Genomic DNA, 27,922 nt, shown 5'->3' with positions numbered 1-27,922 from the left:
GGTAAAGCGGCCGGATGGAAGCTGTGAGGTTTCCAGTTCGATCCCGGGCTCCCCCAGAAGAGTTACTGTCGAAGTGTCCTTGAGCAAGACGCTGAACCCCTATTTGCTCCCGATGAGCAGGTTGGTGCCTTGCACGGTTTCCTCCGTCATCGTTGGGTGTATGAATGTGTGTGTCAATGGGTGAATGCACAATCTATGTAAAGCGCTTTGGATAAAAGCGCTATATAAATGCACCTTTTACCATTTATAGTAGAATTTTAGAAATACACATTGTAAGGACAATTCTACTAGTCCTTACAAGAGAAATGGTTGTTTTGAAGCGATTCTTAGATTCTTAGCTAAAAGGGGTTAGGGTTCCAGTTATGCATTTATTGTGCACCGGCTGGTGTAGAAAATGGTAGATCTATAAGCTCACAACGTGTTGTGTTGTAGTGCAATGTGTTGTGAGCCTGTATGTGTTGATGTTCTCACAAGTATGGTAATTACAAGCACACTTTAGCCTGTGTGTGTGTGTGTGTGTGTGTGTGTGTGTGTGTGTGTGTGTGTGTGTGTGTGTGTGTGTGTGTGTGTGTGTGTGTGTGTGTGTGTGTGTTTTGTGGAGAACTGGTGACTATACTCTCTGGTGAGGCTGCTCTGGGAGGTACTTGGAAAAGCTTGCATGGGTGGGATATCGGTGGTTTTGGCTCAGTCAGTACGGGGAGTCGGGGGAATTGATCTTTCTTTATCCACGGATGGTTGGCTCTAGGAACATATGGTCTCTGTCAATGAGTAGCCCTGTGTTCTTCTCCCCCATAGCTTAAATTAGCTCCTTTTTGAATGTGTGGTTTAAACTGATAGGCCGTCGGTGATCTCATCTGTCAATAGTTCCTCATATTTTTTCATCCATGTAAATTAGATTCTGCCCAGAAAGCTTCAAACACACTGCAGACCAGGGGTGGCAACACTGTTTTGACTTGAGAACTACTTTAAAATACTTTTTTGGGGGAAAATGTGTCTCCTGCAGGTTTGCTTTCTTTGGAATAGCGATGCTGATGCAAACATAGTGGGGAAAAAACAGTCTTCCTCCCATTCTTCCTCCTGGTTTTCCTACTATAGAATCAAGGGAGCTGACAGGCCGTTCTTCATGTCAGTCAATGAAGTCACCGTCACCTTATTTCAAGTGGCAGATGCCTCTTTATTTATTTTTATTTTTTGTGGGCATGGCATGCAGTCTACCTGCACAGCCTTTGTGATCTAGATTGCAAACTACCTTTTGGACACCCCTGCAGTGTTGACGTACAGTAGGTGGCCCAGTGACTTTGACCAGTTTCACTTTCAAAACCTTTGCATCATGCATGTCACACAAACAGAATGGGATGCGTTTTGAAAGTGAAACTGGTCAAAGTCACTGTTCACCTACTGTACACACTCAAGAGCTTCACAGAGAGAGAGTGTGTGTGTGTGTGTGTGTGTGTGTGTGTGTGTGTGTGTGTGTGTGTGTGTGTGTGTGTGTGTGTGTGTGTGTGTGTGTGTGTGTGTGTGTGTGTGTGTGTGTGTGTGTGTGTGTGTGTGTGTGTGTGTGTGTGTGTGTGTGTGTGTGTGTGTGTGTGCGTGGGGGGGTACTCCTCGCGCCCGCGCTTTTTGGGGTTTTCTGTTTTTCCCCACACAAAAAGGCAGAAAGACAGTGCAAACACCAGGTTGAAGTTCATCCATGACCGTAACAGACCGCTATATCCATGGCTGGCGTTTGTTTTCATTCTTATGAGACCAGAGACCGCATGGCTCATTTGCATATCCTCGTGAATATATTACGCGTATGCAAATTGGCCATGCGGTCTTCCCAAAATATATATATATATTATAAAAAAATAAATAAAAATAAATCCCCCTTCCCATCACCAGGGGGGCTGCAGCCCCCATAGCCCCCCCCTTCCCGCGCCACTGGTTGAGTGCCTTGCTCGTGGGCTCTGCAGCAATCTCTGTTCATGGTGACCAGGGGGCTTGCATCAACACACAGCCCCTTACTACCCACTAAGTATGGGCTTCAAACCCATGACCTTCTGGGTATTACTAGCCCGCTCCTGCTCTGACCTCTAGACCCCAGCGGGTTCCAGGGTTTTGGGTGGGGTCAGTACAACAGCCCCCCCTGTGGTTTGGTTTGCAGAAGGAAAAACAGGAGAAACTACACAGAAAAGCAGATGAGGAGATGAAAGAGGTAGAAGTGAGCAAGAGAGAGACAGACAGACAGACAGGAATGCTGACAGCAGGAGATGGAGGGCAGAACCATAGAGGAAAAACCACAAACAGTGAATAACATAAAGGAGAAAATAAAACCTGGGTTCATATATCGCTCACCACCAAAATAAAGCAAAGCCCCATGGGACACAAAAAGCATGTTCAAACAGATAATAACTCGGTTCAAGCGGAAATCCGGGACTTATTTAATGAATAAAACGTTATTTTAACCAATCATATGGTAGAGTGAGTAAGTAGTAAGTAAGTCAACTTTAAGTGCCTTTTACAATGCAGACTTGTCAGGAGTTTTATTGTTGACAATTAACCCTGACTGAAGGTCAAAAGCACAACGTCTCCCCTTGCCAAGCGGGGATTGAAACCTGAGGTTTCAACCTATTTTTTTTCCTCCAGGCAAATACCAATGAAATGTTGTGTATTTTCTTTATTTATTTCAAGCATAGGTTTACATTACATTATCATCTCACATTGTCTCCTTTAAAGGGATAGTTCACCCCAAAAAATACTTATTTTCTATCAATTACACACCCCATGGAGACTTGAATTTATGGAGATTGTTGCGTTTTTGTCGCATTCCTAAGCCAATAATTTGATGACCGGCGGAAAGTTAACACTTTGAGTCTCCTACCGGAGCCGCCGCTGGTCATCAAATTATTGGCTTAGGAATGCGACAAAAACAAAAAATAATCCATGAATTCAAGTCTCCTTGGGGTGTGTAATCGATTGAAATAAAGTCATTTTGGGGGTGAACTATCCCTTTAAGAGAGAGAGGGGGGCGTGATTGTTCTGACAACTTTTTTCTCTCCCATAGTGAATAATCTAATCATTCAGTTAAAACTAGTTGTTACTTACACACTCTGTAGTGGTGATGTGAACATTGCTGGTGATGAAAGTCAGGCCTTCGTTCATGCTGACTTGGAGATAAATCACCCTGAAACGACACAAACAAGGAGGTGAGACTCTTCACATGGTTGGCATTCATACATGCCAGAGCCTGTTAATAAGGCTCTGAGGACGACATAGAGAGAGATAACATCAAGGCCTGTATTAGTACAGAATACAGATGCATGGCATAGTGTACGCACATCCAAGTACCGAAGTATGCAGGACAAATACCAACATATAGAATATAAGAAGGTCCACTATTTATTGCTTAGGATAAAGATCTTAGGGTAAGTCACACCAAACTATGATTCTGCCTATGCGGCGGATTCTGCCAATGCTTTTCAATGGGAAACGGAGCAGTTTGTTGCCTTCGCGGATTTCCGCAAAAGAAAACGCTCCGTTCCCATTGGAAAGCATTGGCAGAATCAAAGTTCGGTGTGACTGCACCCTCTCTCACTATTGGGTTTGATTTTCTCTTGGAAGCTTTCAATAAAACTTTGACTCATTGTGCTTTCACCCTTTTGGAATCTTCAGTGGGCCTAGCGAGCTCGTTTTATAATAGCACATTTCCATGACAACAGCTTGCAGCCAAAGTTGATTTCCTGCCAGTTATTGGTATTTTAGCGACTTTAGCAAACACTGCAACAGGAAATCAACTCGGACGTTTATGTTAGCAAAGCTCTACTGTCTGTCTCCTTCGCACGGTTTCTCTTTCTCTGTTGTCTAAGTAGTCTGTTTCAAAATGGAAAAGTAGAGTGGATATTGTTCAAAGGATCTTTTACTATGATAAACAACAAAATAATTAAAAACCACTTCTGTTAGCGTGTAAAGACAAATACTAGTGGGCCTAGTATAAAGCCCTTGGGGACCCCGGTCAACTAAAGTATATAGGGTTTGAGTGGTTAAAACTCTATGAAAAACTAGTTTCTGCCTTTCCTCATCCACAACACACTACAGCCCCTGCCAAAATGCCCCCTTTATAGGAAACCCCAGATAGGCATGCTGTGATTGATGGCCACTAGCATCTCTATTCATGGTCTGTAGCCCTTCCCTTTAATCTGAGAGAGGAGAGGAGAGGAGAGGAGAGGAGAGGAGAGGAGAGGAGAGGAGAGGAGAGGAGCGGAGCAGTGGTGTAAAGTAACTAAGTACATGTACTCAACTACTGTACTTAAGTACACTTTTGAGGTACTTTTACTTTACTGGAGTATTTCCAATTGTCTATACTTTTACTTCTACATGCTTTTTGTGTCCCAGGGGCTTTGCTTTATTTTGGTGGTGAGCGATATGTGAACCCAGGTTTTATTTTCTCCTTTATGTTATTCACTGTTTGTGGGTTTTCAACTTCTCTATGGTTCTGCCCTCCATCTCCTGCTGTCAGCATTCCTGTCTGTCTCTCTGTCTGTCTACATCTCAGAGGCAAATATTTTACTTTTACTCCACTGCAATTATTTGAAAACTTTAGCTACTACTAGTTACTTTGCAGATATACATGATTACACTATAAAACATACATTAACCACTTTAGCCCTATTTTATACCTACGTTATTTGAAAATAGCCGATCTACAAGCTCAAAACGTGTCGCACCGCCATGCATTGTGAGCTTGCAATTTTCAAACACTTTTGTACTTTTACTTTTGGTACTTTAAGTACATTTTGATACCAATACTTTTGTACTTTTACTCAAGTAAATTTTGAATTCCGGACTTTTACTTGTTATATAGTACTTCTACATTGCAGTATTGATACTTTTACATAAGTCAAACATTTGAGTACTTTTTCCACCACTGGAGAGGAGAGGAGAGGAGAGGAGAGGAGAGGAGAGGAGAGGAGAGGAGAGGAGAGGAGAGGAGAGGAGAGGAGAGGAGAGGAAAGGAGAGGAGAGGGGATGGGTGAAAAACTATTCTGAGAATCCCCCGCTGACCTCAGGTTTCTGGGAGTGCGGCTTCGACACATGTTGATGAAAGGCATAGTTTTACCTTCTCCCCCTGGACTCTCAAAAGGTCTGTGTTTTTTTTTTAAGGGGCACTTTATAAAGGCCCGGCACACTCTAATGGGCTCTGGTGTGTATAACGTAGACCATTTGACCAGATAAGACTTATCTCGTTTCCTGACATAAAAGGAGAGACGGAGAGATTTGTTGAAGAAAGAGAGACAGAGACAGAACGAGAGAGTGGCAAAGAGAAAGAAGACAGACAGATGCAGGCAGGCAGGCAGGCAGGCAGGCAGGCAGACAGACAGACAGACAGACAGACAGACAGACAGACAGACAGACAGACAGACAGACAGTTGGATATGTGCATTAAGCATATTTCACTGACAACAAACAGCTGGCGGTCTCGACCACAAAAATCCCCAGAGTGGACGTGTGCGTGCGTGCGTGCGTGCGTGCGTGCGTGCGTGCGTGCGTGCGTGCGTGCGTGCGTGCGTGCGTGCGTGCGCGTGTGTGTGTGTGTGTGTTATATCCATATTAAACAGACAAAATTCCTTGTGTTTTGACCCGGTCCTTCTCTGTGTTCCTACATTTGCCGTGGTGCATTTTGTGGGCAGGCGCCAGCCTGGCACGCCCATACAGTCTATGGTCTGTTACCAAAAAACAGGGTTCATATTTTCTGACATGAACACCACTGTTTTGCCAGTAAACACGACGAACGAGGCCAACGGCGCGATCCATCGTGGGTTGAAGTTTAGTCGTTTTCACACATTCACGGATTGTAAACTTGAAGCTCCGTTTCATGTCTGCTAATGAAACAAGAGCCCTTTACAACAAATATACAGAGATAATATTTCTGTTACACATTCACTCTGTATTCATTGATACACAAATGTAACCAAACCAATTTGCACACACTTCACATTAAAGAGAAATCCCAATGTTCTGTTGTGAGTTCATATAGTGCCGGAAAATAATATCCTATGTGTTCTGTGCAAGGCAGGAATTTCAGGGAGGCCACGAAGGCCATGGCCGTTGCTGCCCCTCAGTTTGGCCATGTGCCCCTCAAAGAAATAGCATGCCCTGAGAAAAAAAGAAAATGGACAACACAAAAGGCCAAGTGGCCTTGCCCCTAAAATGACGAAATTCCAGGCCTGGTTCTGTGTATACAGAACAAACTCCTTGACGTAATTGTTTTTCTATTTAGTATTTTATTAGTGATCGCTGGTCCCGAGACAGACTAAGCGAGTACATCCCATCCCATCACGATCACTGACCTCGACTGTGCAGTTGACCTTGCCCTAGTCTCTGACACAGCAGAGAAAGGAAGGGAACTACTACATGGCAGTGGAAATGGAGTGCAGGAAAATCGGCCTCACGCTCAATGCCAAGAAAACCAAAGTAATGGCATTTTAACACGGAGGACAAAAGCATCGCTACCGCCAACGGGACGGAGCTTGAGGCAGTCAAGGACTTCAAATATCTCTGAGCCTGGATTTCCTTGACAGAACAGAATCTGAAAGTCCGGAGTGCACTTGCGTGGAATGCCTCGTATCGAGGAGATTGTGGAAATCTGATATGGGAGATGACCTCAAGAGGCGGCTGTTCATGGCTACAGTGGAGCTAGTATTGCTGTATGGGGTCGAGACATGGACGCTCCACAGCACAGCAGGAAAAGGCCCTGGATGGCGTCTACACAAGAATGCTACGAATGGCGCTTGGTGTAACATAGTTGGACCTAGAAACGTAGACCTCTGCGGAGGCCTCCTGTGGGTCAGTGTTGATTTTGTCGACTGAAACCATGACGAAATATGTTCGTCGACTACCTTTTTTTCACTGACGAAAACTAAATAAAGACTTAATAAAAACTAGGCTACGATGACTAAAACTAAGACTAAATATATTGTAAAAACTAGACTGAAATGTTAGTGAGGGACGAGTGGAGAAGAGATCCAGTAGAACTAAGACAAGTCATTTTATGTTTGGTTGCGCTGGGGTTTTGCGCTCTGAAAATAGCAGATCTATAAGCTCACAACGTGTCGCGCTGCGACGCGTTGTGAGCTTGTAGATCTGCTATTTTCAGCATGCGATCAAGTCAATCAATCAAGCCAAATACATATAATTTGGGGTATGATGATTTTACCCATCAAAATATGTTGTTCCAGGGTACCCCCCACCCTCCTCTCCAGAAGCGAAGATTTGAGTTAAAAATGTTGTTTTAAGAAAATAAAAAATGTATTCAAAGATTTGCACATCAATGTTCAAGATTATTTTCAAAAATAGCAGATCTACAAGCTCATAGCGCGGCACTCGGTGTCGCGCCGTGAGCTTGTAGATCTGCTATTTTTGAATAGCCAAAGTCTAAAACAATGGTTATACTGTAGCTAAAATCTAAAAAGACACGGATGCGTTCCCAGATTGAATGGGTTAAGGCCCAAAGCTTAGGCTCAGAGCCACAGTGATGGCGGATCTGAGAAGATGTGATTTTTTTTTTTTTTAAATCCGTAGTGCTGGAGAGAAAAGAGAAGGAATAGCGAAAGAGAGAGAGAGATCTGACCCAGAGAAAAGATGATGGAGGAGGAAAACACTGGGAGATGAAGGCACACACACACACACACACACGCACACGCACATGCACACGCACACGCACACACGAGAGACGGGGTTGTTGCCACAAGGCTTTGATCAGGAGAGAGGGAGGGAGAGAGAGAGATGAGGGGGGGGGGGCACAAAGAAGAGAAGGGGAGAAAGAGAGATTGATAGAGAAGGAAAGAACAAAAGAGAGGTAAGATAGGAGGGACGTATGGGAAGAATGGAAAAAGTGGGGGGAGGGAGGCTGTGTACAGAAAGAAGGTCAAATGTTGAAGGATGAAAGGATGGAAAGTTTATTGGTGGAGAGAGAGAGAGAGAGAGAGAGAGAGAGAGAGAGAGAGAGAGAGAGAGAGAGAGAGAGAGAGAGAGAGAGAGAGAGAGAGAGAGAGAGAGAGAGAGAGAGAGAGAGAGAGAGAGAGAGAGAGAGAGAGAGAGAGAGAGAGAGAGAGATCATCTTACTGCAGAACTAACTTTAGAAGAGGCCAAACGTCTACCGCTCCTTCGAGACAGAATCCCCCGCTTTGCCAGGGGAGATATTGCGCTCATGAGCATCAGGCAGTACTACTTGAAACCTCCAAATACACCTGCTGTCATAACAGTGTTTTTCTGTCTTCGACTTAAGTGTTTACATGACCACTTCTATAACCCCAGTATTGCTTCTGTCTCTCCCTTCTGTCTTTCTCTCTCACTCTCTTTCTCTACTTTGCCCTTTTTCTGCCATCTGCCAGTCTCATCCTCTTCTTGTCTCTCTTTCCTCTCTTCTCTTCCCATGTTTCCATATCTCTCTCTCTCTCTCTCTCTCTCTCTCTCTCTCTCTCTCTCTCTCTCTCTCTCTCTCTCTCGCTGTGACCTGTTGAACTTGTATTTTTCCATAAAAAGCCCTTGGTGCGGGGGTTGGGGTGTGTTACTGTTGGAGCTGATCTCTCAGGTCTGAATGAGTGGCTTGTGAGAGCAGCTGAACGCAGAGTTAAGGCTGACTGATGTTAACGCTGCGTTGACAGACACCAAGGCCACCGAGCACTATGGAAATATCAACAGTCAGGAACGGTGCTTCTAAAGCAGAGTCAACGAGTTGAAGCGACTTTTGTCGAAACTAAAAGTTTCCATTTTAGACAGGATTATAGTTTATATGCTTTTTCCTGAGCAAGTTACAGAGTCAAAGCATGCAGGAACGGTTTGAGTGTTCTGCAGCCCAGAGAGTGAGGCGATATAATCATACTTGAAAGACTGTAGGAAAGCTGAGAGGGAGACAAGGTAGGAGAGACAGACGGTAGGAAAGCTGAGAGGAAGACCGTGTAGGAGAGACAGACAGCAGGAAAGCTGAGAGGGAGACAGTGTAGGAGAGACAGACAGCAGGAAAGCTGAGAGGGAGATTGTGTAAGAAAGACAGACAGTAGGAAAGCTAAGAGGGAGACGTGTAGGAGAGACAGACAGTCGGAAAGCTGAGAGGAGGACTGTGTAGGAGAGACAGACAGTAGAAAAGGTAAGAGGACGACTGTGTAGGAGAGACAGACAGCAGGAAAGCTGAGAGGGAGACAGTGTAGGAGAGACAGACGGTAGGAAAGCTGAGAGTAAGACTGTGTAGTAGAGACAGACAGCAGGAAAGCTGAGAGGGAGACAGTGTAGGAGAGACAGACGGTAGGAAAGCTGAGAGGAAGACTGTGTAGTAGAGACAGACAGCAGGAAAGCTGAGAGGGAGACAGTGTAGGAGAGACAGACAAGCTGAGAGGGAGACGGTGTAGGAGAGACAGACAAGCTGAGAGGGAGACGGTGTAGGAGAGACAGACAAGCTGAGAGGGAGACGGTGTAGGAGAGACAGACAGTAGGAAAGCTAAGAGGCACACTAATAACCTGATTACTGCGAATAATAAAATGATGATAATACATTGATTGAAGCATTCACATGGATAGCATTAGTGTACAGTAATGACCCAGATTTACTTATTTTACACAATAGTCATGTTTCTGTTAATCTCTTGTAAAGTTGTTAAGCAAGGGATAATTGACGGAGAGCCGGTAGGAGATGGAGGGATTTAATCCCGCTTTAATCCTGCTTATTCCACAGCTACTTAATGCATAAATTAATACATTTACCCAAAAGTAACAACAAAACAGAGTATTCCATTCATTAATGCCAGGTGCGGCTGTCCGTCCAGTGCAACGCATCGCCTCGGAAAACTACAGGAAGTGTTCAAATATAATACATTTTACTGCATTGTCTATTTCTCGCTTCAGATGTTTTCAAAAACATTCTTGAGAGCAATGTTTAGCTGTAAATGACATTGTGTGTTTGTTTACATGGCATGTCATGTTTGATGTTTGATTGGCTGTCATGTTTGATGTGGCACAAAATCAAGCAGTGCAGCAGGTGCTCTGAGTCTTTGATTAGACAGCGTTCTGTTATTGAGCTCAGCGGTCATTATCCAGAAATAACACATCAGAATCAAGCATTCAACCAAGCTGTGTAATAATAGTTAATTATGTCAGGTGTTGTTAACCATCTTAATGAGGTTTTGCTGACCCAATTGAGACCTTATCCCGATTTTGTAAACCACTTTTAACCATTTACCGTTTACATGAAATGGTGTTCGGAATGTACGCACGATGACGCAAAACAATGCATGTCAGGCACACTCTACACACTTATGTTTATGTGGTCTCCTCACATCAGAGCTATTTTCAAATATCCTATCCTAAAATAGGGCTAAAGTGGTTAATGTATGTTTTATAATGTAATAATTTATATCCGTAAAGTAACTAGTAACTAAAGTTTTCAAATAATTGTAGTGAAGTAAAAGTACAATATTTGCCTCTGAGATGTGGAGTAGAAGTAAAAGTACTGAAAATTGGAAATACTCCAGTAAAGTAAAAATACCTTAAAATTGTACTTAAGTACAGTAGAGTAGTACATGTGCTTTGTTACTTTACACCACTGCTGACTCTCCGAACTATACTATATTGTTAAGAAAGCCTGTCCGAACTCCGACGTTGGATGGAGTAGGCTATGCATTGTGCTTTTAGTGTGCATTGTAAACTGCTGTATTGTATTGTCTCTCAAGTCTAAACCGGTTCCCAATTAGAACGGCAGAGCGCAGCTGGAGTGCTCTAAGCTGTTATGAATACAGTACATATGACATTAAAACTTGGTTAAATGCCATCTAGCACTGGGAGGTGGTGCTGCTTGGATCAAAATGAAACACTCTTGTTTAACCCATTAAGACCGGGAAAGAATCTGTGTCACTTTTAGATTTCTTTGGGCTATTCAAAAATAGCAGATCCAAGATACATAATTTTGGGGGTCCTTGACATGAAAAGGTTTGAAAACGTACTTATCAGTAACATACGTTTTTCAGAAAGACATTTTGTAGAATCCCCAGAAGCAAAGATTTGAGTTACAAATGTTTGCTTTGAAAAATATACTGTACATATTCATAGAATTGCAAAAAAATTCACGATAAAAATAGCAGATCTACAAGTTGCTTGTATATCTGCTGTTTTCTAATGGCCCAAAGAAATCTAGAAATGACACAGACGCATTCCCGGTCTAAATGGGTTAAAACCACATCACTCATATTCCCTTGGTATTGAAATGTAGAGAGCCACTGGTACTGGTGCTGGATGCATTGAGGGCTGACTAGTGGCGGCCAGGCGGCCATGGGTCATATAGCAGTGCCATGTGTTGGAAGGGTTTTCACATCACCTTATAATCTTCCTCTCTAAGCCATTCTTCTGAGCCACGTTACTGTACCGTACAGTATATATGAGATCTACAGCAGAGGAATGTGGACTTGGATATGGCTCATAAAACCAGCTAATGTATGGCAGGCTTCTCTTTGCTCTGTGTGCGTGTGTGCGTGTGTGTGTGTGTGTGTGTGTGTGTATGTGTGTGGGGGTGTGTGTGTGTGTGTGTGTATGCGCGCGAGTGTGCGTGCGTGCGAGCAAGATTCCCAAGATTCAGGTTAGGCATTTGGAGCAGAGGTTAGATTTAAGGGTTAGGGTTGGGAGTTATGCCCGATTTATACTTGGTTGTGAGCTGGCGTCGTGCACTGAAACTAGTTGATCTCCAAGCTCACAACACTGTCGAAACGTGACGCGATGTGAGCTTGTAGATCGGCTATTTTCGGCTTTAGGCTTAAGGATAAAAAAAGTACCAAAATTGTATAGTAATACAAAGTATAGTCAGTATAGGAATACAAATGTGCGTGTGCGTGTGTGTGTGTGTGTGTGTGTGTGTGTGCGTGCATGCGTCAATGTATCTGAGGCCAGAGAATGTGCTCCAAGACACACAAACAGCTCTTCACATAGAAAGCACAACACTTATCCTCGTAAAGACAGAGCCCCCTGAGGGTCATCTGAGAACCAATTAAAAGTCTTCTCCTTGTAAAGTAAAACTCCCTCCACAACCATTATAGTGTATTGTAGTTCATACCCTGCTTGTATGTACTCTGTAGCCGTGGTTCTCAAAGTAGGGCCCAGGGACCCTCAGTGTTCCTTGAGGGGGTTTCAAATGGACCTTTACTGGTCTGTAACTCTGAGAGTGTGCAAATGGAACCAAATGCATTTGATTCCATTTGCGCACTCTCAGAGTTATGGGGGTCCTTGAAATGTTGAAGTTTGAGGACCACTTCTCCATAGCGTGGTTAGACTGGAGTCCAACCACTACAGTATCCATATACCGTGCATTATCCTCAAGGTCAGAGTGTAAAAATGGACTGTGGGAGATGGTAAAATGAACCCTGTGGACTTTGCTGTGCTCAAAGAGTACAAATGGAGATAGGTACTTACTTTCCTATTTCGTCGATGACAGGAGCTGGACACAGTAAGAATGTGTCTTCTATACCTGCAGGCTTTTCATCTGTGAGAGAGAAGAAAACACTTTGAGATACAGACATTCTCCAAACACACCATTTAATCACTTACTATTCCATTTTTATTAACCTGTGTATCAATGTACTTTTTTGATTCCTATTCCAACTATATTTTCTGATACAGCTTTGCCAACAAAGTAAATTCATAACAGCAGTATCTTGCTTCTTTTTCCTATTCTGAACTCTTGTTTTAACTGGTTGTTGATGAGAGATTTTCTACAATACTGTTCTTTAAACTGACTATTCAAAAATCTAACAAACGGCAGTATGCTTTTGAAAATGGTTGTCAGATAATGTTGTACGGTAGTGATGCGCGGGCCGACCCGTAGCCCGCAGGTCCCGCGGGTTGAGCCGCAGGTCCCGCGGGCGGACGGGTTATAGATTACGACGCAATTATCGCGGGGCGGGTGAAGCGGGTCAACCCACGGAAGAAAAAAACCCAACAAAACACACACTCTCTCTCGCGAGCGTGTGCTCTCTCTCTCTCTCCCTCCCTCTCTCTCTCTCTGGAAAGCAATTGAATGGTTGCTTCTGTGTTCTTAGTTTTTTTTTTTACCCAGGACGGGCTGGGTCGTTGATTTATATTCATTTTTGCGGGACGAGTTGGGGCAGGTTGGACTCCCGTGCGGGGCAGGTTATGAAAAAACCTGACCCAACGCACCACTATTGTACGGTATATTCTAGTATGGTCAAGTGTCATTGCATTCCACAGTGTCATTGCATTCCACAGTTTAAATGTAAGTCGTACTCACTGATGGTGATGGTGTCGTTCACTTTGAAGCTGCAGAGAACCTGGTCGATGTTCCTGGCGTGGAGAAAACCGTTTCCTCTCACCACCACCTGGAACGACTCTGGAACACAAACACATTACATTGTGTGAGTGTGTGTAGACACTTCACAGATGCTACGTGCAACCAGTGCCACTAATGAATAAGACAGTGTTTTTTACTGCTTATACTTTAGCAGCTCCGTAGGTGTGATGAGCAGAATGAATGTGGTGTGATTTTAGGTGCTATTTTAACCTCATTAACCCTGGCATCACTAGAATAAAGTAGGTCTTAAAGGGGCATGACTCTCCTCCGCGTTATCAGTGCCCATACCCTAGGTGGGGTTGGTGAAAGGGCCTTTCTATGTGGAGTTTGTATGTTCTCCCCGTGTCTCCTAGTGTAGGTACCCTCACAAAAACATGCAGTAATCCTGGTCTCTATACTGCCTCCCCCTGGCCAGCCGGGGCACCTGATGGAGGGGAAAGGAACTGGTTGGAATAACGTGTTCCTTCCACGCGCTACGTCTAACCAGGGAAACTCCCCCCTGTCAGGTGACAAGAAGCGGCTTGCTAGCTCTCATGCATTGAAGGAGGCACGAGCTCGGCTCTAGGCTCTCCCTAGGCTGGCAGAGGGAGTGTAGCGCCCAGGATTACTTAGACAATTGGCACTGGGTGAAAAAATGGGTTACAAATTTGTGGGATAAAAATGTAAATTTAAAGGGGCATGACATCTTAGTCCTAGGCTGATTTAGTCAACAGCATTGTCAGTGCACACTGACACACCTACATCGACCCCACTCATTACTAATATCATTAGCTGCAACTGTGTTGCTTACATCACAGTGTTCTACAAGGTCAATCTTATGCAGCCTGCCATGTTTTACCCTGCTGTAGTTTTTAACCTGAACTGGAAAACAAACTAGGGATTCATGCCCCTTTAAATGGCTAAGTTCATCATGTTTGTTTGGTAACCTTTTTATACAAGGTGCATACTTATACATATTATGTATAAGTATGCACCTTGTATAAAAAGGTTACCAAACAAACACGCTGTGGTCTGACGTGTATTAAGTGCATTATCAAGAATGTGTCACTTCACTTCCACTTTAATTAACTCTCATCATTAATCACAGATCGTCTCCATTCATCTCCACCCCTGACAGTCTCAGTCTCTGTGTCTCTGTGTCTCTGTGTGTGTGTGTGTGTGTGTGTGTGTGTGTGTGTGTGTGTGTGTGTGTGTGTGTGTGTGTGTGTGTGTGTGTGTGTGTGTGTGTGTGTGTGTGTGTGTGTGTGTGTGTGTGTGTGTGTGTGTGTGTGTGTTCCCAATGCGATACCAAAATAATCCTCCAAATTGGTCCTTTCCATTTGCTGAGCCATTCAATTTAAAGAGACCATTTAGAGGCCCATTATCCCCACCACAGTATCCACCAATCCCCATGGGTTTTCCATTAACTGATCCAGTCGCCCATATAAGGTTGTCTTCCTGTCTGGGATTGTCGTTATATTGGGAGAGGTACTGTGAGGGGGATAACCCGGTAATGAAATGAGCACAGCACTCTCGGAATTATGAGAGTCTCTATTGATCCGAACGGTGCAGATGTGTCCATCCGTGTGCGTGTGCATGTGCGCGTGTGTCTGTGTACTTTTACTATAGGCTACTTGTGCGGGCCGAATGTCCCGGCAAGCATAGTAGAATGTGAGAAATAGACATGAGGACAATTTTCCTGGTCCTCACAGGAGCAATGATTGTTTTATGATGAATAAAAAATGTTTCAGAGTTATACTTACAAGTAGGAAAATATTCAGGTTGGGGTTAAGGCATTCCGGGTTAGGGTTTAGAGTTATATATATACTTAGCTGTGCACGCGGCATTGATGAGCACCGAAAATTTGCCGATCTACAAGCTCACAACACTCACAAAGCTTTGTGAGCTCCCATTCCACTTTATTAGCGATTATTCTATGGATTACTTTAATTATTTGATTAATCAAATAATTTTATTAATCAAATAATTGAGAAGCACTGTTTTTAAAAATATGTTTTTTTTATATAGCATTGCGTTGTCAATGCTGTGTGTGTGTGTGTGTGCGTGTGCGTGTGCGCACGTGCACGTGCACGTGCACGCGTGTGTGTGTGTGTGTGCGCGTGTGTTACCCACCTCCTGCACACACACTGCCGGGCTCGGCCGCCAAAATCTCGATGCAGGACTTTTTGATGATCTGCAGAGAAGATGGGAAAAGATATGGATGAAGTCATGCAGTATCATGTGAGCAGCACTCATGTAGAACTCATGTCATTTGACAAAGTCCTCAAAACAAAATATGGACTCTTACGAATTCTAATGGGACATACTGTGAATGAACCGACCGTCCATCAACCAGCATGTCAGAAGCATCAACAGTCTAGGGTTTTTCTTACGTTGAAATGTCTTCCTTATACTGACACAGCAAACTTGATCTATAGTGCACCATTCTATTGCTTTTGTATTCCCACTCCACTCGATACAAACCCTTACTTTTCCATATGGCATGCAAATCAATGGCCTGTGCTGTCCGCACTCTGAATGTGTGTTCTGTCCGCTGCAGAGAAAACATTATTCTCTGCGTTTCTGTTTGACTTTGACAACTTCTAGGAAAGTGTGGACAGCAGGTCATAAATCAGCAATCTCCCTATACCTTACAGTGCATTGAATATAAGGGCTCTGTGAAATACAGCACAGATGTAGCTGTTGTTTCACTCTATCTTTTGTTTTAAACTTCAGCTGTTACTTCTGCTTCGGCTTCCCAAGAGGGAACTGATTTCAAAGATCTGGTTTGTGTTCACTTCTCTGCCTTCAGGACTGTGCAAGAAACGGTCTGATATAGGTCTGGTTGTTTGGGATACGACAGGTCTCGTGTTTTATAATGTTACAGTACAAATGCATACAATAGCAGATGTATAAGCGATGCAGGTATCTATGCATGATGAATGGAAGATGAATGGAATCCTTTCTAATACAAGATAAAGGAAGGATGAATGCATGTAAGGGTTTTACAGAATGGGTAGAGCAATAACAAGTATTTAAAGGACAAGACCACTTTGGTAGAGGTTTGGGTTGTGTTTTTACCTTGCCATGATGTAACTCCAAAGGTGGACAAGAAATCAAAAATAATTTCTCCATTGACTAGAAATTGATCATTCAAAATATGATCCTCATTGACTTACATTGTACGGAAAGACCACTCTGAACGAACAGAAACAAAGCTGATTCTGACAATAGAACATCACCAAAACCAGTACTGTTTTTTTTTTTAAATAAAAATGTCAACTTCCTATTTATTTTACTATTTGAAGTTTGGGATCCAGATCCACTGATCCAGTCCGGGTTTTCTTCCTAATAAAAATAGCCAAATCAATTAGAAGTTGACATTTTTATAAATACAAAAAAACATTGTGATGTTCTATATAGTCTGAATCAGCTTTGTTTGAGTTCGTATACAGGCTAAAAGAGCTCCTCCTGAGCCTCTTCACTGTACAAAGTAAGTCAATTATCAATTTCTATTCAATGGAGAAATTATTTTTGATTTCTCACCCACCTTTGGAGTTACATCATGGCAAGGTAACTCACAACCCAAACCTCTACCAAAGTGGTTTTGCCCTTTAACTAACTTCAACTCTAAGCCTATAGCCCTCGCATACGTCGTCTCTGGAACAGTGGTTCTCAAAGTGGTGTCCGGGGACCCCCAGGGGTCCTTGAGGGGGTTCCAGGAGGTCGCCAGCTAAATGATTGATAACTCTTGAGAGTGTACAAATGTACACTCTCAGGAGTTAGAGGGTCCGTGGCCTAATGCAGAGCAAACTGGGGGTCCTTGAAATGAAAAGGTTAAAGAGAACCTCTGCTCTAGAATGCTAGGTCTGTTTCCTGCCACGGTCCAGCAGTTTATTTACCGAGTCGATGACTCCCTGGAGAGAATGGAAACCTCCCAGCACGGGGAATACGTGCTCGATGGTGTCTGCGATGGTGGCCAGCTATAGTGGAGGAAAAGATATGTGGGGGAAGAGGGAGAGACGGAGAGAGATTATATAGAGTATACAAAAACATATGACAAATAGTAAAAATCACAGATTTACAAGCTCACAATGTGTCATGTCACAATGCGTTGTGAGCTTGTAGATATGCTGCTTTTGCTATTTTAGGATAAAAAAAAAATCCAAATTTGGACAAATAGGGACGCCAGGTTAATGTGGCTAACATACATTTTTAATATCAAACATTATCAACATTTCCCAAAAGGAAAGGCATGTATTTAATTCAGTCTGACCACAAAGGCAGGGATAAAACATATCCCCACTGGCCATGGAAATGAATGACATGAGGGGAGGATATCAAACATCATGGGATTCCCTGTCTAACCCTGGAGAGAGACAATCAACTAATAGCCAACTGCGGGTCAATTTCCAATCAAGCTAACAGGCCATGAACCACTGAAAGAACATCTCTGTGTCTGGTATGTATCACAGGCAGCGCTGGACCATTGTACTCGAGTCAGAGTATATCGATACTCCCGGTCAAATGTTACTCAACTACAATACAAGTGAAAGTTGCTCAAATTTGTACTTGGGTTGAAGAACTGGAGTACTTCAAAACTACTTTTCAAGTACGAAAAAAACACAAATCGCTTGAATATGGAGATAAGAGGTTTCTTCCCGACAACAGCGATATACTTGAGCGCAGTATACTCAAGTAAATGTACTTGGGTACTGTCCACCACTGATTAAATCCAACCCTGTAGTCAATTTGCAATCAACCTTGAACCATTCAATCCGGAACGCATCTGTGTCATTTCAAGATTTCTTTGGCTATTAAAAAATAGCAGATATACAAGCTCATAGCACGGCACCGAGTGCCGCGCTATGAGCTTGTAGATCTGCTATTTTTGAAAAATAAATCGTGAAAATGTGTGCAAATCTTTGAATATATATGCATTTTTTACTCAAATCTTTGCTTCTGGTGGGGGTCCCTGGAACAAATATTCAAGGATCCCCCCCCCCCAACACAATATGCGTTCCTGGATTGAATGGGTTAACAGGCCATGAAGCACTGACAGAACATCTCCTGCTTTGCCCTCGTCAGCTACAAGGTAATTGTTTGCATATCGTCGTCGCTGTCCGGGCAGAGACCTTGCATGTCCAAAACCTTCCTTTTCAGGAAAGAGCCCGTGTTCCAATGGATCGAATGTAGCTATTATTTACTCTATTATTAATATTTATAAAACCCACAGACTTAACCGTCACTTTCACTTAAAAAATTGCTGATCTACGTTGTGAGCTTGTACATCAGCTATTTCGCGACTTTTGTGAGACACTCAGTGGTGGAAAAAGTACCCGCCTGTTTTACTTAAAGGTAGGGTGATTTGCAATTATTCAAATAATTGCAAAATGGGTCTATGTTCTGATAGTACTCATTACTATAGAGTGTCCTGTCCATATAAGGAGTCTCTCATGTCTCTCCAGCTCTAAATTAAACAGAAAATGCATTTTCAGTGCTCTCTCCTGATTGGCTCAAATGTTGTCACCTACCGGAAAATGTACTATATTGTGTTTACTAAAGAGCTGGAGAGACCCCTGTGACTGAACAAACGCTCTGTAGCAATGATTACTATCACAATATAGTAGGCTACTTTAACCTTTTTAACAAAAAAAATATATTTACAAAGAAATATCACTTACCCTACCTTTAAGTAAAAGTATCAATACCGCAATGTGTTCAAAATGTTACTTGAGTAAAAGTACAAAAGTATTGGCATCAAAATATACTTTAAGTACCAAAAGTAAAAGTACTAAGTACTGTTTGAAAATAACAGATCTACAAGCTCACAACGCGTCGTGATGCGACGCGTTGTGAGCTTGTAGATCTGCTATTTTCAAATAGCCTATGTACAAAATAGGGCTAAAGTGGTTAATGTATGTTTCATTATATCATAATAATTTATATCTGAAAAGTAACTAGTAACTAAAGCTGTCAAATAATTGTAGTGGAGTAAAAGTACTATATTTGCCTCTGAGATGTAGTGGAGTAGAAGTAAAAGTACTGAAAACTGGAAATACTCAAGTAAAGTGAAAAAATATGTTAAAAGTGTACTTAAGTACAGTACTTGAGTAAATGTACTTAGTTACTTTACACCACTGGACACTGTAGTATGAAGTAAGAGGGCATTAATTGACGAAGAAACGTAAAAAGTCGAAATATGGAGATACAAGGTTTACTGCAAAGGATGTTATATAGGCCTACTCCTTATTACTCAAATTACGGCTATTTCTCCTGTCCAGTCTGGCACGAAAAAAGGGCAGCCACAGAAAACCCATGGGGTAACTTTGGGTTAACAGAGTTTCTGGATTTGTTTTCCAAGAACGTTTGAATTATGGGTTAGCAAAACAGTGCCGGGTCACCGGATATCCATTACTATGCTGTGTAGTTGTGGTCAAAAAGTCATTTGGTATTGGGGTCTCTCTCCAGAGTCTTGTGTATGTGTAGTATTTCAATTATACTCAGTGTTTCTGTGGATTACATGTTAACCCTTTAAGACCTGGAACGCATCTGTGTCACTTTAGGTTTCTTTGGCTATTCAAAAATAGCAGATATACAAGCGGTGCCACGCTACGAGCTGGTAGATCTGCTATTTTTGAAAAATCTTGGGGGAAAAAAATGCGATTTTTTTCCAAAAACTTTTAGGATTTAGAATTTTTTAAAGAATCGCCTCAGGTCTTAATGGGTTAAAAAAAAAACTCAGTGCCAATCACTAGTACATGCTTGCCTATAATGGGTCTTTTTCCACTGCATGCTACCAAGGGGGCCTCTACCCGCCTTATTTGGTTTTCCATTATATGAAAGAACATGGTACGGTAATTTGTTAACCAGCTCAGTGGCCTTGTGGTTAGGGAGTCCGCCCTGACATTGGGAAGTTGGAGTTCGATCCCCTGGCCGGCCGCCGGGTCATACCAAAGACTATGAAAATGGGACCCAATGTCTCCCTGTTTGGCACTCAGCATCAACGGCTGGATTGGGGGGTAAGTCCCTGAGACATACTAGCGTTAGCCCTGCGTCATGTTTAGGGGATGTACTTGGACATCAAGCTGCCTCACGCTACAGAAACAGATAGGCTCCTGTCCTATGGGCAACATGGCTCTGCAAGGATTACTTATTGTTACTGTTTTGGTATCACCGACGTCAAAGTTCCAAGTGAGCTGAGGTGATACCAAAAGGTGACACTAAAACACTGCAGACTACTGATGAGTCAGAGAGTCAGAGATGTAGAATTATTTGCAGGATGGGACTTAATTTTATTGACCAGACCATATTTAATATGTATATATATATACAATTTAAACCAAAAATCCTCTCTCTCACACTTATGCTAGTGTGCCAGTGATTACCCTCCCCTGTGCCAATGTTGGCACCCGTGCCTAAGGTTGCCTACCCCTGCTTTAAACTAGCAGTTGTAAATGTGAAATGAATCAATATTGAGCCACTGCATGGTCTGTTTCTTGCCTAAAATGATATCAGAAACGGTCACAGGTGAAATAGAGATAATTTCCAGACAGCGTTAGCATTATATTAGTTTGAACTTGAGCATTGTTTATCACTCTTCAATACAAAGGGTTGGACATCGTACATTGCAGTGGGAAACGATTGAGTGGAGTCGAGTAGAGTTGATCCGGTACCATGCATTGGAAAAGCGACATAATGTGTAGTAGGTATAGAACCTCTGTCTAGTGTGTATTCAAATGCATAGCGAGTCTTCAGTGAAACACATCATAAACAACACCGACGAGTCAACGTTACCTGAGTCTCGTTGAAGTCCTTCACTCCAACACAGTAGACAATAGCTCCTAGTGACCTGGCTCTCTCTGCCTGTTTGAGGACGGACAAAACCACACATGAACACCACAAAGTCAATTGCCCTTTGTCTTCGAACGTACAGTATAGTTTGGCAGCATTTGTATGTTGTTTTATTCAGTCAAGTGAAATGTGAATGTGATTTAGATAGCATGTTGTGTAGACACATGCTATAGGTTATTTGTTTACCTGGTATCCTCTAGTTTGAAATGTACATAATTGTATTTAGATAGCATGTTGTTTAGACAGATGCTAGGTTCTTTGTTTGCCTGGTATCCTTTGTCTCTTTGAAGCCCTACACGATTCTCTCTGCACTCTATTGTGTGATTTTTAGTGTGTGATTGATGATTATTTACCTTGTTTATTGACAAGAGTTCAATAAACACTTGTAAGTTGCTCCGGAAATGAGCGTGGCTAAATGCATAAATTGTGAATTGTAATGGTAACTTATTATGTAGAGTGCCTGGCTCAAGGGTAGCTACTGACGGGAGTATGTCCCTAATATGCAAGTATTTTGGTGTGAGAGGAAACCCACATGATTGTGGGGAGAACTTGCAAAGTCCACACAAAAAGGCCCGAGTCGGGTTCAAACCCAAGATCTTCTTTCTGTGAATCATGTAATAAAATGGCCCGAATGTCCATGGTAATAAACTTGACGTGAACTTGACCTGAGCGTGGCTCAGTGTTCCTCACCTCCTGCTGTGCTGTGATGAGCTGGTGATCCTGCAACTCCCCGTCTGTCAGTGCAATGATTACACTGGCCGTGCCTGAGACACACACACACACACACACACACACACACACACACACACACACACACACACACACACACACACACACACACACACACACACACACACACATGCACACGCCACAGAGAGAGAGAGAACCTCAACATAGTTCAACTCGACCACAGATAAAAGTCTGACTGACAAAATAGTTTCATAGTTTCACGACTTCTTACCAAAGTTCTCGCGATGTATCTGCTCGTTTGCCTTCAAAAGAGAAGAAAATGTTTAGTTAGAGGCTTATGAATTACAGTGGTTTTACAGAATTACAGTGGTTTATTTGAATATTTGAATTTATTTACATAAATGAATTGTAAATAAATAAACATACAAACAAAACATACAGTACACCGTAAATCCTTAACGTTCATTTATCGCAGAAGAGTTGACAACCCATAAGGGTCCATTTGTGCACTCTTTGGAGTTAAATTAACACTGAGGATTTTACAGTGTATAATGTATAAATGCGGTCCTTAAATAATGAAGTCTAAACAGAATCTATCATTGATGAACAGAGATGAAGACCTACCCTCTCCAGTCCCAGGTTCATGAAGGTGTCTCCTCCTGGGATCTCTCTTTTCAAAGCGTTCAACCCTTTCCTGATATCCACTCTGTACAAAGAAAACACAGTAGGAAAAGCGTTGATAGGAAATAAACAGTAGGTAGGCAACGTGTTGAAAGAACCAATACAATGACTGAATGATGAAAACCTCTGGGGGCGCAGACAGAGATGCACAAACATCCCTTCCTATGCATCTCACTGAGTGGCAGATTATGTAATCCTGACTGTGACTGTGATTTTGATCGCACCGAACGTCGACGACGAAGTATGAATAAGGCATAAGGCTACAGGTGACTAGCCTGGGGTCCAGACTGCTTCGCTACGCCAGGCGGATTTCTTTTTCTCACTCGCTATACAGACTGCAAAGCCTCCTATGTCTATGCACAGCACGAGTGAAAACGACTCGTGGCTTCTGATTGGTCTTGTGGGGGGGGGGGACCAGTGTTGTCTCGAGTCACTTCCTGACTTGCTTACGTAATTGAAATACGAGTCAAATAGGAGGCTGGCCAGACTGATAAGCGAAGTGAGAGAGAAAAAAGCAGAACGTAGTGAATCAGGCTGGATACCAGGCTAACAGGTGACTGGATGTACAGATTTCCAAAAGGCACTCCAAGATGTTCCAGCCACTCAGCTCAGGGTGGGCTCGGAATGAACCGATGCATAGTATGTGGGATGAAGCCCCTGTCTCTGTTGATTTGTTTCACACATGAGAATGTGTCCAATATATCCTGCAACAGATGGCACTTTTCCTAAATATTATTCCTCAGACATATGCCTTGAGAAGCGCTGCCTACACAGGTGTTCTTTGTGGACAGTTTCCATGTGCTGAAGAAAAAATGACAAGCCATTCAAGTCTATTATGTTATAGTGGATGACATGCTCATTTCATCTTTCACATGGTCGTTAGAACAGGATCTACGGTATTAATGTACTTTATAGACCAAAAGACAAGTGACACGCATGAAGCGTAATTCATAGAATTCTCATGCTGTTTTATCATACAATATGGCATAAGGCCTCTGTCAACAGTAATGCTATGATGATGATGAGTAAGGCTATGATCATCTTTTAATGATAATCACCTGTTACTTGGTTACAATTTATGCATTTAGCAGACGCTCTTAATCCAGAGCGATTTACAGTAAACAAGGACAACACGAGGTAATACATCAAATGCATAGAAATTGTAATCTACTGTAGGAACATAGGTAAACCAGTCTAAACAGTAGAATATCCCAAAAATCTATAATCTGTACATTGACACCACTGTTTGCCACCAAGATGTCAGTGATGGAATACTACTGTATGAATTTATTTCAGACTTTTCACACAGATTGTGTTGCTACTACGATTGGTTACAGGGACAGGCCCAGCACGAGAACATGCTTTTTTTTTTTTTTGCCCACTATAGTTCTGTGCGGTTCGGTTCTCCAGATCCAGGGGAAGTGGGTTTTCTGGTTATAGATGTGACTGTCATGGGCGCTAAGGCATTTGTCAAACTTGCACGTTGTCAGCGGAACGCGCTCGACAAAACCCGCAACAGGGACGCCAGCTCAATGTCAACGCTGACGGGCTGTTTCGTTAGCGTCTGTGTGGAATTCTGGGTAATTTGTCAGACTCAAACTTGAGGTCCTTACACAGTAAAATCCTGGATTCATTGTTTTACTCGTGGGGTGTAGGCCTACACATCTAACCAAATGGACTCTTTGTGTTGACCACTTAAACCCTATACTGAATTCTTTGTCCAAGGTTTTATACAAGACCTTATTTTCTCTCTACACCAAATGTGTTGTGATCTGCTTGTACAGTAGATCTGCTATTTTTGCCAAATGTTTGAGCCAGAATAGGGAAGCTAGGGTTCATGTGGTTAATTTGAACATTCAGGATTTGACTGTGTATGTTGGGGGGTGACTTTATTTTTGGGGTTGCCTAGATCAGTGGTTCTTGAACTTTTTCATGTCAAGGACCCCCAAAATGAAATACATTTGGCCGCTGACCCCCATCTCAGATATTTTGTTCCAGGGACCCCCAGAAGCAAAGATTTGAGTTACAAATGTTCGCTTAAAAATATATATTCAAAGGTTTGCACAAAATTTCAAACTTTTCCAAAAATAGCCAAAGTACAAAAGGTTAAAGTGGTTCAAATTATTGTGACGCTATAATAACACATTTTGCTGGGGACCACCTGGAACCCCCTCAAGGACCCCTGGGCTGGCCAATGGCCTGGATAGGTTTGGATAGGTTTGTGCTCTGACTGTTGTCTCTGCCATGTCCGCATTTGTGACAGCATCTGTGATGTGTTTACCTGTTCTCTGTCAGTTTCATGATGACGGATGCTCTGGAGGAGAACGTGATGAAGGACATCCTCAACATGGGGCTGAAACAAACAAACAAACAAATAAATAAACAACAAGAACACATTATACCAGACTGGTCAACCATCCAGTTTATTTACAGTAGGTCTGGGCAGTATGGACAAAATCAAATATCACAAAATCAAATTTACTCAAGTACTGTATTTAAGTGCAATTTTGAGGTACTTTTACTCTACTGGAGTATTTCCAATTGTCTATACTTTTACTTCTACTCCACTACATCTCAGAGGCAAATATTGTACTTTTACTCCACTACAATTATCAGACAACTTTAGTTACTACCGTAATTTTCGCACTATAAGCCGCACCTGAGTATAAGCCGCAGCAGCTAAATTGAATGTTACTTTTCAGATATAAATTATTACATTATAAAACATACATTAACCACTTTAGCCCTATTTTATACCTAGGCTATTTGAAAATAGCCTTGTAGATCTGCTATTTTCAAACATTTTAGTACTTTTACTTTTGGTACTTTAAGTACATTTTGAAACCAATACTCTTGTACTTTTACTCAAGTACATTTTTTATTCCAGACTTTCACTTGTAACAGAGTACTTCTACGTTGCATAACTGATACTTTTACTTAAGTAAAACATTTGAGTACTGATATTGTGATGTTAGTGTGGGGATGACTATTGTTACTTTCACAAAATAATATACACAATGAGATATTTGATATAGATGTTCAGGGCAGCCTTATACACATTTTCAGGCAGCGAGGTAGCAGAGCACAACGCCACGCGTAGCTTGGTCAATCAAATCCAGATGTAATGTTTGTAACCCGTTTGTGACCGGATTTGGCCAATCAAATCCGGATGTTACGCCCACATGGCAATTCAGTAATACCTATATAACAACTAAGTGGGTAACGATAAATACTAGAATGCAGCCGTTAAAACTAAGAAAAGATCACACTTATGCTATATCACGATATTCTATTGAAAAGATATCTAGATATATAGTCTTATATTGATATAATATTGATACTGCATTGCCACAGTGTTATTTACTTATATTTGACTGGCATTTCAATAAATCTTCTTCCAACACAAATTACAACCTCAATTTTACCCATTTTACTTGAGACCTCAGACTCAGATGTTATTACTGCCTGACTTTTGGTTCAACCCAGTTGAACCAATGTGCAGAAACTGCAGAAATAGTGAAAATATTTTCCCTCTCCCAGAAGAAGTGTAGTAGTAGTAGTAGTAGTAGCATTTACTTTTTATTGATACTGTATGATATGAGCCATTAAACCTGGTCACTTTTGCGCACCATAAAATCCTGACTCTTAATTTAAAGCTGCAATCTGTAGCTTACTGTATCTTAATGAATAAAATGTTATTTTAGCCAATCTGTATGGTAGAGTATGTTAATACAATACAACTGAACTAATACATCAGTACGGTAGAGTTAATACAATATAGTACATCTGTATGGTAAATTACGTATTGCAGCTTTAACTCCATGTGTAAAAATGAAGCAGATTTGACTGTACAGTTGCAGTGAAATCCACAATAACAAAAACACCTGGCTTTTAGCACTCACATACCAGTGATAACTGCTTTACAGGGAAAGGGCTTGAATTGACTTGTATTTTGAAATTCCAGACAATGTGTTAACCAGTTGTACCGCAGCATCAACATTCTAGGGGGAACATTAACAAAAAAATATAAATCTTCAAGCCTACAACGTGTCGCAAAGCGACGCGTTGTAGGCTTGCAGATCAGCTATTTTTAGGGATTTGGTGTAGACTGAAGAAAATGTTCCAAGTTAAAAGCCAACTCAGGTTCAGTTTACGTTAAGTGGGTTGAGAGCAAGAGTTACATTTTCCAATTATAGGAATTGTTATTTTATTGGATTTGTCATTCTAAACCTGCTCTACTTTTCTTTACATATTTTCTTGGGTTGTTTTGTACACAGTCCATAAATAAATCCAGCAAGACAGTGAGTCACAGAGATGTGGATTTGTGGTGACTTGAGGTTTGAGTTTTGGCAGCCATGTTGTCCCCAGCCAGCTTGACAGTGACTATAAACCACTTGATATATAACTGTCATGCTTTAGATGTGGACCCAAAAAAAAGTTTGTTTTCTGGTGAAAATGAGAAATGATTTGGATACAGGCAAATAATTAAACACATTCACTTCAAAGATACAGGATTAGTGCTGCACATGCTGCGTAGTGCATGCGCACACACACACACACACACACACACACACACACACACACACACACACACACACACACACACACACACACACACACACACACACACACACACACACACACACACACACACACACAGTCACACACACACAAATGTATTTTCGAAAACCAAGCACACAAATTCATGCTTGAACATACACGCATGCAGCGTACACGCACACACGCACGCACGCACACACACACACACACACACACACACACACACACACACACACACACACACACACACACACACACACACACACACACACACACACACACACACACACACACACACACACACACACACAATGCTTGATCACACGAATGCATGATCACACATAAAAATGCATGCAAGCGGACTCTCTCCCTGTCTGTGTCTCTCTTTCTCTCTCTCTCTCTGTGAAGTTGAGAATGTGTCACATTGTTTGCGGAGCAGGGTATGTTTATGTTGATCTGTGCTGTTTGAAGCTCACACTTGTTTGGATGGAAACAGGGACTTTAAAGGCAGAATGTTGCAGGCTGGTTTCTCCACATGGACTTTGTGTCATGAAGATGCAGGTGCTGTTGTGGCTTTATAAACAAAACAATACCACCCACATCACATCACTTCAAATCCATGCCATCTGTTGTACATGAATATAGCTAGCAAAATGTTTCCTGGATAATATGTTTGTCATTGCTGTCAGTAGTTGATTAGATTTTTAGTTGTAATGGCTCCATTTGATTTGAATGTGTGAATTTATCATCTTTCTCGCATAAACAAGCACCAGACTGACAGAGCACTCTGGCAAAAACAGGTTTGATTGATGTGAACCGGCACTAAAATACCCATAA

At 42.1% G+C, this 27,922-nt stretch overlaps 2 protein-coding genes across 6 annotated transcripts in view; both read right to left on the bottom strand.

The window, feature by feature from the left end:
• Positions 1–27,922, bottom strand: part of LOC308104040 (uncharacterized protein) — a 383,068-nt gene that overhangs the window by 137,646 nt on the left and 217,500 nt on the right. The window lies entirely within an intron of this gene.
• The window catches only part of antxr1c (ANTXR cell adhesion molecule 1c), a gene marked incomplete at its 3' end in the record, with an annotated part of 72,473 nt that overhangs the window by 12,946 nt on the left and 31,605 nt on the right, over positions 1–27,922 (bottom strand). Inside the window, exons 3-12 of the mRNA XM_080454737.1 lie at positions 24,807–24,878; positions 22,469–22,550; positions 22,116–22,146; positions 21,845–21,918; positions 21,098–21,166; positions 17,203–17,283; positions 15,434–15,494; positions 13,262–13,360; positions 12,427–12,496; positions 3,085–3,163 (exon numbers count right to left, since the gene is read on the bottom strand). Of these exons, the coding sequence (XP_080310863.1) occupies positions 3,085–3,163; positions 12,427–12,496; positions 13,262–13,360; positions 15,434–15,494; positions 17,203–17,283; positions 21,098–21,166; positions 21,845–21,918; positions 22,116–22,146; positions 22,469–22,550; positions 24,807–24,878 (718 nt within the window). The remainder of the gene's footprint in view (positions 1–3,084; positions 3,164–12,426; positions 12,497–13,261; positions 13,361–15,433; positions 15,495–17,202; positions 17,284–21,097; positions 21,167–21,844; positions 21,919–22,115; positions 22,147–22,468; positions 22,551–24,806; positions 24,879–27,922) is intronic.

This window comes from Gymnoscopelus braueri (genome assembly GCF_963280865.1).
Source record: "Gymnoscopelus braueri genome assembly, chromosome: 17".
Taxonomy (NCBI): domain Eukaryota; kingdom Metazoa; phylum Chordata; class Actinopteri; order Myctophiformes; family Myctophidae; genus Gymnoscopelus; species Gymnoscopelus braueri.
Note: the sequence above shows the minus strand (reverse complement) of the source record. Positions and strands in the feature narration are given on the sequence as shown.